This window comes from Erpetoichthys calabaricus, chromosome 14 (assembly GCF_900747795.2).
Source record: "Erpetoichthys calabaricus chromosome 14, fErpCal1.3, whole genome shotgun sequence".
NCBI classification, from domain to species: Eukaryota; Metazoa; Chordata; class Cladistia; order Polypteriformes; family Polypteridae; genus Erpetoichthys; species Erpetoichthys calabaricus.
In genome coordinates, this window is record NC_041407.2 from 79918550 (window position 1) to 79931830 (window position 13281).

Genomic DNA, 13281 nt, shown 5'->3' on the forward strand with positions numbered 1-13281 from the left:
TTTAAAATTCCATATATAAAATTATGCAATAAATATTCACATACAGCATTCATATGCCTACTTGAATTATTTGGACAAAATTAGTCATTAAATGAATCGATGAAATAGTCGACTGATTAAACGTTTCCAAAATAATTGATTGTGGCAGCCCTAATTCACATAGATGTCTTCAATAACCCCCTCAGTGACAAATCATCAGTCCTTCAGTGGGTATTGTATTGGTTCAGAGGTTTAGATGATATTTAAGCCAGCACTGAATAAAGTAATGCCTTTTGAGGAATAGTTACTACTGTATAGAATGCCATTTTAATTTTAAAGTACCCAACAGAATGATATATTTATGGATGCTCTATGTATCTTGTGTACAGCATTAATACAAAAGGGATGTCTTTTATCTTAAAATGTACATATACTATTCTTCAATGACCTGATCTTAAGTAGCAGTCATTTGTACCCTTTTGCAGTGGCACGTGTTTCTGAAGACTGCACATACTTTGCCTATGGGCTAAGTGAAAGTGGTTCAGACTGGGTTACAATCAATTTTAAGACGGTTGAAGAACAAAAGGATTTCCCAGAGACACTAGAACGGGTTAAATTTAGCTGTCTGGCCTGGACCCATGACAGCAAAGGAATTTTCTACAACTGTTACCCCAAGAATGAAAGCAAAGCTGATGGTAGGTTAAAAGACAATATAAAGAATAGTTTCAAACTTGTTTTAATGTTAATTTTGTTTTAGTAATGCTTACATTTAAAATTTGCTAATATATCATTAATTTTGTGGTAAAGTGAAATGTTACTCTTGATCTGATGACTTGATAAGAACAAAATGAATAGAAACTGCTGTACTAACACCACATGTAGAATACTACTCATGACTAATAGTTATGGAACAGTATTTTTATGTATATAAGCAATTATAAGAGTGTTAACCCATAATGTGGTCAAATAAGGAAGAAGGATTACACTGATTTACAGTATATCACCTGGAAAGATACTGTTAATATCCATCAAACATTACTTTACATAGCGCCTTTCCTAGAGTACAAGATCCTAAGGTACTTTACAGAGTAACGAAGTATAGAATTCAGTGTAATAAGATAACATATAGTAGATAACAGTTCAATATGGAAAATATATAGATCTGAAAAAGTGCAGCTTAAAAATTGCCAGTAAAATGTAAAAGCAAAAAAGGTTCTTTTAAAGTGTAAGCTGAACATGAATGGTGGCAAAGCCTCAAGAATAGACTTAACAAGACCATAATTTCGAAATATCCAAACAAAATTACCATACCATATTTTCCTACATGAAAATAAATTATTTCTTTTCTTAGTTTTAGTTTTATTTCTTATAAATGCCAGTGTAATGTTGAAGACTAACAATCAAATTTAAACTGATAAATTGATTTTATATGAAACAGATTGTATTAATGAAAAATCATTCATTTTTATTTGTCTTTAAAGTCGTGACTTGTTGTTATTGTTAATTGGTTACAACAAAGAGAAGATGCTACAAAATGTAGATACATACACTGTTATCATCCGGAGGACAGTATAAAAAATTAGAACTTTCAGGACATTTAAAAATAAATGTACAATAAAAACGCGATTGTCAAGCATGTTACAAAATTATTAACATTCTTTTGAGACAGTAGGCACAACCAAAATCCATGCATCAGACTCGGCTAAATAAAGATTCAGCTTAAATACTGGCTTTTCCCCAAGAAAATGTGAACAGGTAAAGAATGAACAAAGGGAAGAGTCATGTGGCTTTACTATCTTAATGCATTAAGGTAAGACTGATTTGAAATACTCAAGTACGAATGTCGTAATATTCAGGTGATTCAAATCCCCTAGAAATTACGACAAGTGTATATGGGTTAGATGATTAGAGTAAGAAAGTAAGAATTTCTGTAAAGCTCTTTCATAAATAATAAGAAATAACATATGTTTCTCATAATATGTCAAATCAAGCCAGTGAAACATTTTGTTCTATTCAATGCTCACTGTGTTACTATACATTATCTTATATCATTAATAAATTAAAAAGTGTATGGCTTAGAATTACAAAGGTGGAAGCATCATCTCTGATTCGTCTCTGTCTTTTCCTGATTTCTATTCTCCTCCATTCAATATTAATTATGATTGTTCTATGTTTATTTTGTATAGGACTTACCTAGTACTGTATATTTGTGGGTGGGAGTGCAAGTCTATTTTTCCTATATTATTTTACATATCTATGTTTAGTGTATGTAATGTTGTCATGGTGTCATGTACTGTATACTACGTTGTTTAATTCTATGTACCTTGTTAGTTGTATGGATATAACACCAAGAGCAATTCCTAGGAATTATATTGCTTGGCAATAAAGTTTAAGTTCAAGTCCTTGTTGCAAGGCTGAACATGCTATGGATGCTTTTATGATTTAGATTTTGTAACATTTAGTTGATTAGTTGCACAATATTGATAAACAAATACCATTTTTTATGCTGTATACAGTAGTCCTAGTTAGTGTTCCTTGAAAATTTTGAGATTTATTCATAAATTTATTTTAATAAAAGTATGAACTGACCCTTCCCTTTGTGAGCTGTGCTAACCACTGTCTCCTTTGGTAAAATTATCTTAATGATTGAAATCTGTTTAATTTCAATTAAATAGACTTTATTGAATTCATATCATTATCACACTCACTGCCACGTATAAGCCCAAATGACCAGCAACTCAGCAAAATGCAAAACATCTGAAAATAGAAGTATTTGTGAGAATACATTTATTTCCAAGCAGACCAGAAGCTTATAGGAATGCAAAGAAAAGAAAGTAAACAAAAGATGTAATAATATCTTATAGAAGAGTCTCCAGATTATGTGACCAATAAGATATTTTATTTAATGTACCTTTTTTTTTATATATTTTTGCTCTTCCAATTTCTTTTCTGAACAGGCACAGAAACTACCACTAACATTAATCAGAAGCTTTACTATCATGTAATTGGTACCAGCCAGTCAGAGGACATTCTTGTTGCAGAATTTCCTGATCATCCCAAATGGTGTAGTAGTGCACAGGTAAACGATATGTTCTGTTTTGTTCTGTATTTTACCATTGTAATAGGCTTATCATTGTATTCTGCCCTGTTGCAACACAAAGTCGGTGCAGTGGTTAAGCTGATGTCACATTACGCGACTTCTAGTCATAGTCTAGTCAGATTTGCTGACTGCAGTTGCTGATTACATTTCTGGACCATGTCTGTTGAAATGCCTTAAAATCCCTGAGCATGTCACATTTAGAGATCGCATGCCGACTTTCAGCACAGTTGTGCTCACCCTTTTCTCCGGCTAATTAATGTTTACAAGTTTGAACCGCTTGGATTGAGCCACAGTGCCAAGTGCCTCCGAATCGCTAGCATTACCTGTATGTAAATGAAGTCTACAGCTGAAAATCCCTGAAAAAGCCATCTAATATAGCATGGCCTTTAAATGCTTCATTTCTGAATTTTTTATGGTGTTTACTGAATAATAGGTAAATAAAAATCATCTTAGTTAGTTTTATCTTAAAAGTATAAAGTTTATAATAATCCATCCATCCTTCCATCCTCTTCCACTTATCTGAGATCGTGTCACGGGGGCAGCAGCTTGAGCAGAGATACCCAGACTTCCCTCTCCCCGGCCACTTCTTTTAGCTCTTCGGGGGAATCCCGAGGCATTCCCAGGCCAGCCGAGAGATATAGTCCCTCCAGCGTATCCTGGGTCTTCCCCGGGGCCTCCTCCCAGTTAGACGTGCCCGGAACACCTCACCAGGGAGGCGTCCAGGAGGCATCCTAATCAGATGCCTGAGCCACCTCATCTGACTCCTCTCAATGCGGAGGAGCAGTGACTCTACTCTGAGCCCCTCACGGATGACTGTGCTTCTCACCCTATCTTTAAGGGAAAGCCCAGACACCCTGCGGAGGAAGCTCATTTCAGCCGCTTGTATTCACGATCTCGTTCTTTCGGTCACTACCCATAGCTCATGACCATATTATTATTGACATAATAATAGATTTTGTTCAAAAGCACCTTCCAAGGTACTCAAGGACACCATGTAATGGAATAGAATAAAACAAAACACTAAAGTATAGACAAGATTGTGAATACTAAAGTCGTATATATCTGTATATATATAGAATTCTTTTCGCGTTTGAAATTGAAATGACGTATGACCACGCAATATGGAACATTACATATTACATATGACCACGCGATATGAAAATTACGTAAAAGTGGTAAACACAAACACGCCAATCTATCCCATACAAGTGCGCCCCACGTCGCCCTCTCCCAGCCCTCCTCTCTGGACACCAGCGCTGACCCGTCTGCCGCCAGGCGCGTTCTCACAGAGAAAACTGCCACATTGTAACTTTTTTCTAATTTGCAGTACTTGATAGTAGAATAGATGAACAAAACAGCTTTGCGTCTTTCTACTTTTTAACTGTGCTGAGCTGTAAACAATGTGACGACGAGACCGCCTTCAGCGGCGAGGGGTCGTAAGAACAAAGTGGACGCTGGGAGGCGCGGAATGTCGGGCTTTTCCTCCGTGTCAACAGCTTCGCAGTTTCGGGCAGCGTCCTCTCTTCTCGCACTGTTTGTCACACTTCAAATGCGCCGTCGGCTCCTGGGATAGTGGAAATCTTTGCGATTAAGTGTAATCAGCGCTATCGAAGTGGGACTGTCTTGGTAAACTGTCCCTTAAGATGAATTCGGGTCACTAACACCCCGCAACATTCAAGGCTGCTTTTGTGATGAATTCTTTTAATAAGATGGAGGGTTTACGTCAAAAAAGATGTACCGACCTCTTCATGTTAAGTATTGAACTTGGGAATTGTTTGGACCTTCTGCCCGTTAAGCACGGAAAGGCAGCGTCCACATTTCTCAGAATAATTTTTCTCTTAAATCACAGGCACATAGTGCAAGGTTGTCAAGCAGGTACTTTGCCCGAAACCACTACAGTAGTACTCAATGTATCTTTACTTCTTAAATGTTAATGTTTGACTGTTTAATAATTTATACACTTCTTATATCTTCTTCAAATTCTTTTATCAAAATGTTTTACTACTTAATTAATATTTATATAATTTCTATGTTATTGTGAATGCTCTTTATTTGTTCAAAAATAACATTGGTAGTTAACAAACTTATTTTATAAATACTGCATTTTAGTTTTTTTCCCTTACACTCAGTGAGTGAAGCCACTGGGTAATCAGCTAGTATATATATATACTGTATATATTAAAAAAAAATCTTGGGAGAGAAAGACTAGGGAGACGAGATATGATCTTCACGTGAAGATCACAAAAAACACTTTAAAGACCCTCGAGACGAAAGAGATTGGCCACGGAGTGTTTCGCAGAGACCTTAAACATGAGACTTTGTGCTAAGAGATTGACCCAGGACCGTCTCACGGGGACGTAGAACATGAGATTCTTGCAAGACACACCCTACTTACAATCAATATCAAATAAGACCACAGGCAGCAAAACACTTAGTCGTGAAAAGGCTTTGAGCACACACAGATCCAGGGCTGTCAGCCCATATAAAGCATATAAGGACAATACGTTATAGATGAAACGTCGACAACTAAGTGAAGAAGAAAGAGCAGCACGAAGAAAAGAGGTTCAAAAGCGTTGGAGAGGAAAAAATGCAAAAAAGAAAAAGAATAATCTAGGTGCAAATTCAGAAAATAAGGAAAGTAATAAACAGCCCGGAACAAGTGGAATTGGAAAAAAAACCACATCCAATCGGGCTCAGAATTAAAAGACAAAGAGTAAAAGACAAAGTAGAACTTCATAAAGTTGTTCAAAAACATTGGCTCTATACACATGCAGAGTAGGTTAGAGATTATGATAGCAGTGGAATTCGAAAGGCTCAAAAAAAAGTTGATACAATACAAATGCAGAGAAAGTTAAAAAATATGAAAGCTGGAAAATTAGAAAGTATAAAAAAAAAGAAAGTAAAGATCGCAGTAGCGCAAACAAACGGAAATTATTACTCGAAAAAAGGGAAAATAATCACAACGGACCAGGTGTCATTGAAAAAAAAAGCAGGATAAAGTGAGGTCAGAAATAAAAGACAAAGAGTAGAAAACAAAGTAAAACATCATAAAGAGGTTAAAAAACAAAGGGGCCAAACACATGCAGAGCAGGATAGAGATAATGAAAACAGTGGAATTCGAAGGACTTAAAAAAAAACGTAGGCCCAAAACACATGCAGAGCAAGATACAGAATATGAAAACAGAAAAAAACGAAAGTGTCAAAACAAAGAAAGTAAACATCGCATTAGCACAAACAAAGAGAAATTATTATTCGGAGAAATAACGAAAAGGCGAATAGAGATCAAATATATGGACATAGGTGATATGTCTGAAGTATGTAAATATTGTAAGGGTTTGAAGTTTAAGTTAGAAAATTTCAAAAACGGAGTTTACCTCACATGTATTTATTGGTTAAACAAAAATTATTAACTGCTGATAATGTAGATCGTTTTGTCTGTGCTGAAATTCCAAACAGAGAAACATATCCTGATTTATGGTACAAAGTCATTAAACACATGTCTCATGGACCTCATTTAAAAGATTCTGTATGTTGGGACTCGAAAGATTCCAAATATTGTTTTTAACAAAGTTTTGAAATAAAAGTGAAACTACTGGAACAGCAACAATTCAAAGAAAAAAAAAAACTTAAAAGTGTGTATCTGGAAAACCATACACGGGGGTTGGCAAGCAAAACGATCAGGGGGCGAAGCCCCCTAGTGTGTGTGTATATATATATATATATATATATATATATATAATAATAATAATAAAAGGCAAAGCCCTCACTGACTGACTGACTGACTCACTGACCGACTGACTCACTCATCACTAATTACCCAACTTCCCGTGTAGGTGGAAGGCTGAAATTTGGCAGGCTCATTCCTTACAGCTTACTTACAAAAGTTAGGCAGGTTTCATTTCGAAATTCAAAGCGTAATGGTCATAACTGGAACATATTTTTTGTCCATACACTGTAATGGAGGAGGCGGAGTCACGTATCGCGTCATCACGCCTCCTACGTAATCACGTGAACTAAAAACAAGGAAGACATTTACAGCACGAGTCACCGAAGGTAAATGACGTTAATTTTTGACTGTCTTTTAATACTGTGTAAGCATACATATTAACACATGTGCAATTAAACATGTGCATTTACGGGGTGATTTCTCAGGCTTAAAAGCTCACCTTTTATCAAACGCGGGAACAAAGGTAACTGACGTTGTTCACTGTCTTTTAATACTGTGTAACCATACATATTAACACATGTCCAATTAAACGTGTGCATTTACGGGGTCATTTCTCAGCCTTAAAAGCTCGCCTTTTACTAAAAAGGTAAATGCAAAACTATTTTCAATCAGTTTATTGAAACGCTCCCGTTAAGGATTGCAATAACATATTCGCGAGATAAAAGAACGAAGTAGGGGGAAATGGAGGAAGAGCAGCAAACAGCGAAGAGCAAAAAATTAATTAAACAATTGAGAACGGAGCGAGTTAAGCATACAAGCATGTTCATAAGGGAAACAAAGCACGGTGTAAAACGTAAGTTTAAATTAAGTTTATAGAAACGCTCCCGCTGCGGATTGCAATAACATATTCGCGACATAAAAGTTTAATGAGAAGACACGAGGTATAAACGAACCACACGCCGTGGCGCAACGTTAGGGGCAACAGTTTCAACCATTCTATGATCTGCTTCTCGCAACTGAAAGACGGCACATGGCGGATGTTAGCCGACTTGCTGACCGCAACGTTAGGGGCTTCAACTATGGCGCTGACGCCACATCTCAGTGCCAACACTTTGCAGACTGTACTTAAAACACACGCCCTCCTCACTGGACAGTTAAAAACACCAATCAAACTAACGATGACATCAAGTATTACCCAATCAAAAGTAGGAAAGGAGGCATCTTCATAAAATGCGTGTGGGATGATTTGCATGAGACGCTGCTTTAAAAAAAAAATGATAAAAAAAATACGGGCTAAATCCCGTCCAGTATTGATTCAAAACGGGACGCGCAATTTCATTCTCAAACGCGGCACGATTCCGTATTTTAAAGGACGGGTGGCAACCCTACAGTGCCAGGTAACCACCCATACAATCAGATTGTGATTCAGACTAGGAATGCAATGAATGTAATTACCCCGATCTACATACAAGGCGAAAGTCTTGCAACATTCAAAGATGATGGTTTGGGATAAGTACACCATACAACATAAAAGAGCTTATGAAGCCTTGAACCGAAAAAAGCAAGATCTCACAGATCGTAAAAAAAAAATAGGAGGTAATGTCGTTTTACTCGCTGTAGATTTTAGTCAAACATTACCAGTTATTCCACGAGGGAGACCAGCAGATGAACTCAACGCGTGTTTAAAATCCATGCTTCTCCCACGCTCGGTTATATGTCGCGTGTTCTTGGGTAGGTGCACCAAAAAATGTATACATTTAAGCATGTAATGGGCAAACAAAAAATGAGGTATACCCGAAGGCACTGCAGTAGTACTTAATGTAACTTTACTTCTTAAATGTTAATGTTTTACTGTTTAATCATTTATACGCTTCTTATATGTTGTTCAAATTCTTTTATCAAAATACCACTGGCAGCGCAATGCACGATAACATGGAGTGAATACACCATACGCACGCCCTCCTCACTGGACAGTTAAAAACACCAATCAAACTAACGATGACATCAAGTATTACCCAATCAAAAGTAGGAAAGGAGGCATCTTCATAAAATGCGTGTGGGATGATTTGCATGAGACGCTGCTTTAAAAAAAAAATGATAAAAAAAATACGGGATAAATCCCGTCCAGTATTGATTCAAAACGGGACGCGCAATTTCATTCTCAAACGCGGCACGATTCCGTATTTTAAAGGACGGGTGGCAACCCTACAGTGCCAGGTAACCACCCATACAATCAGATTGCGATTCAAACTAGGAATGCAATGAATGTAATTACCCCGATCTACATACAAGGCGAAAGTCTTGCAACATTCAAAGATGATGGTTTGGGATAAGTACACCATACAACATAAAAGAGCTTATGAAGCCTTGAACCGAAAAAAGCAAGATCTCAGAGATCGTAAAAAAAAAATAGGAGGTAATGTCGTTTTACTCGCTGTAGATTTTAGTCAAACATTACCAGTTATTCCACGAGGGAGACCAGCAGATGAACTCAACGCGTGTTTAAAATCCATGCTTCTCCCACGCTCGGTTATATGTCGCGTGTTCTCGGGTAGGTGCACCAAAAAATGTATACATTTAAGCATGTAATGGGCAAACAAAAAATGAGGTATACCCGAAGGCACTGCAGTAGTACTTAATGTAACTTTACTTCTTAAATGTTAATGTTGTACTGTTTAATAATTTATACGCTTCTTATATGTTGTTCCAATTCTTTTATCAAAATACCACTGACAGCGCAATGCACGATAACATGGAGTGAATACACCATACGCATCCGCCCACGGCTGCCCTGCTGTTCGCAGATAGGAGTTGATTCTACAATAAAATAAAATAAAAATAAAAAGAGTAAAACAATAATCACCCATAAAGCGTGTATGTGTGTATATATGTGTATATATATATGTTGATATGTGGATGTGTATATGTATATATATATATATATATATATATATATATATATATATATATGTAGATATGTATATATATATGTATATGTATATATATGTTTATATGTGTGTGTGTGTATTTTATATATATAAAACACAGCAACACTCATAACAATGACAACACAATTACATTGACAATCATGTTACGTTATTTTTAAAATGTTTCCTTTTTTTTTCATAATCTCTTTAACACACTACTTCTCCGCTGCGAAGCGCGGGTATTTTGCTAGTACACTATATACACAGACAGGTGGACAGCAGTGGTTCAACACCCAACACGCGTTTATTCATATTTACAACAGTAAAGTGAACACACAACCCCAAAACTCCCCCAAAGTTCAGGCCTCACAATGCCTCTTCCTCACTTCAGGCCGCCTCCTTTCCTCTCCTCCCGAGCTCCGTCCTTCTCCACTCCCGACTCAAGCCATCGAATGGAGGGAGGTGGCCCCTTTTATAATCACCCAAATGTGCCCCAAGTGCCTCCCGATAATCTTCCACCGGCACTCCCCAGTGTGGCGGAAGTACCGGCTGCGCACCCAGAAGCACTCCGGGTGTCCCTGGTCGTCTTCCCCCCAGCACTTCCGGGTGTGGCAGAAGTGCTGAGAACCAGGGCTCTCCAGGCATTGGGGTGTCCCCTGGCGGTGACCACGGGCCCGTATAGGGTTGAGCTTCCAAGCTCAGTTCCCATGGTCCCCAAAGCCACCAGGGCAGTCACCCCCTCGTAGTGTGGAGGATGCGTAATCCCTCCTCCGGTCCTTCCGGACATCCCGGCTGGGTGCCACCTCCAGCCGCTTGCCACAATATATATATATATATATATATATATATATATATATATATATATATATATATATATATATATATATATATATATATATACATACATACAGTGGACCCTTGACTTACAAACTCAATTTGTCCGCGAGGGCTGGTTGTAACTCAAGTTGGTTGTAAGTCAAGACTATTTTTCCCATAAGAAATAATGGAAATACCCATAATGCATTCTGAACCTCCCACTGCAACACTTACTTAACCTTTTCATAATAAAAAAGGGTTGTATAATGTGCATAATTTACCAAAACACCAATAATTTTTCTAATGTACTAACCAAAAAGTTATAAAAAGTGCCTAGCCTACCAGAAACAACAATTTCATAGTGTACTCACCATTTAATTTGGCATCTTTTGGGCTGCAGGAAGGGAGGAGGAGGAGAATGAAATGGAAGGTGGTTATTGTTTGGAAGGAGCCTCCTTATACAAATATTTTCTTTGTAAAATTGTCGAGATGGTGGATTTCGACATGCTGTACATATTAGCAAGATCGGTCACACGAACACCGCTCTCATATTTCCACACAATCTCCTTCTTCGTTTTGATTGTGATCGCTTTCTTTACCTTCATTACCTTCTCTTCGTTCCTTAGCAATTATCGAAAAAAATTATATAAATCACTGCACTGATCGAAATTACGTCCACAAACACATGTATCTGGGCTCCAACTGACGATTAAGAACGCTCTTGGCTGTTTGTTTACAATCGCGCAAGCGGATACACGTGACCGCATTCAAGTCGTAATGCAAGATGTTGGTCGTAAATCAAAACAAAAATTTTGGTCGTAAATCAAGTTGTTTGCATGTCAGGCTGGTCGTATATCAAGGGTCGACTGTATGTATGTATGTATGTATATATATATATATATATATATATATATATATGTACAGTATATGTATAAATAGTTACAAACATAAATATACAAAACCATAAAAGTAAACATATGTATATAACAAGACAGGAAAACAGCATAAAAATAACAGTTAAAGCAATGAAAAAGCTTCCTTGAAAAGATATGTTTCTAGCAATACCTTAAAAGAAGTTATAGCTGTAGATGACTGCAAGTTAAAAGGTAAATCATTGCTGAATTTTTGGACCACTTACACTAAATGCTTGGTCACTCGTTGTGCAAAGCTTGGAGGAAGGGACTCAGAGCAACAGAGATAATGTGAAAGCTTATATACTGTAACTGAAGGAAACTACTGAGATATACAGGGGCTGGAAAATGGAGAGACTTAAAAATAAACAGAAGAATCTTATATTGTATCTGAAATTTAATTGGGAGCCAATGGAGTTGTTGAGGTTGGGTGCAAAATGTTCCCAATGTCTAGTACTCTAGTAGATAATTCTGGCAGTGTCTTAATTCTATATGAAGAAGCACCATGCTGAACAGCACTGCAGTAGTCCAGATGGTATATGATAAAAGCATGAATAAGAGTTTCAACCACACTGTAACAGTTAGAAATTTCCAACGGTTGGAAAAGTTACTTAAATGAAAGAAAGCTGCCTTATTAATATTCTTAATATGGGATTCAAATAAAAGTGTAGTCTAGCTCCATATTCCTCACTTTGATTTTTCCTAAGAATGCTTGGAGTGCCAATAAGAAACATTTTGTTTTATCAGCATGTAGCTTTAATAAATTAGACATCTTCTTTGAAAATTAGGGTTCTTTCTGTGGCACTTAGAATATCACTAGTAGAACAGGTCTAAAACCAACAGAGTGAATAGAATACAATCTATAAAATATAGATAAACATAAAGTCTAATTAAAACAAATAAAGGAGAAGCAGCATCCAACAATGTTAACCTACCTCTCGCTCTCAGCAAAGGTAGTTTAAAGAGCTTACAATTGAGAGTTTTGTCCCCTTGCACCCCTGAACTTGGTTAAGCAGGTGGAAAAGTAGATGAATTCTGCACAGTATATTTCTAGGCTTGATTTTGACATTAGTCGTAGGGGTGGAGCTTGTTGCACATGAGAGCTGACAACCAGTGAATGCTCATTTCAATAGTATAATTCATATAATACAACAAAAATTAGGAGCATGGGTGTTTTGCATTTCACAAACAGAAGATAATCTTGTGTGTCTGATGTTGTGTATTCACGTATCACAATTGAATAGAATAAGGGAAAAAAATCAGGAGCTGTAATGTCTGCCTGTTGGAGACATTATGGATCCATCGGGCAGCTCATTATTAGCTATCACAAAAAGGGACTGCACAACCATGCTGGAAGGTCAGCATGCAGTTAGTAAATGTGACATTGCTGGCGATTTTCAGTCATGTAAATTGACATAGTCCGATGACAAGATCAGCAACTACAGTTGGCATGTCTTATGTACTCAACAACTACAACTCTCATAAAGTGACATTGGCTTTAAATGGTCTTTCTTATTTGTCAATAATTTACCATTGTATAGAGGTTTGTACTTTAGAGTTAAAGATGTAAAATGATGATAAAATCATCTTATCACAATTATCTTTCAGAACAATATCAAAATGATAATAGGTGAGGTTTCATTATCACCTTGTCCATCCCTACCTATGCTTTTTTCAAATAATTTTTTTTGTATTTTCAATATTAAAGACCCTGTTCATTTTTTTGGTAGGTATCTGATGATGGAAGGTATGTTGTCTTGTCTATTCGAGAGGGTTGTGAGCCAGTCAATCGTCTTTGGTATTGTGATCTGCAGCAGCTGCCAAATGGCATTACTGGTATGTGCAGAGGTCTTTGGAAAATTATTTGGAAAGTCACAGCAC

General features: G+C 36.9%; 1 protein-coding gene across 1 annotated transcript in view; it reads left to right on the forward strand.

Moving 5' to 3' along the window:
- The window catches only part of LOC114664526 (prolyl endopeptidase-like), a 49778-nt gene that overhangs the window by 13470 nt on the left and 23027 nt on the right, over positions 1–13281 (forward strand). The window contains exons 5-7 of the mRNA XM_028818673.2: positions 465–674; positions 2937–3058; positions 13131–13236. Coding sequence (XP_028674506.2) covers positions 465–674; positions 2937–3058; positions 13131–13236 — 438 coding nt within the window. The remainder of the gene's footprint in view (positions 1–464; positions 675–2936; positions 3059–13130; positions 13237–13281) is intronic.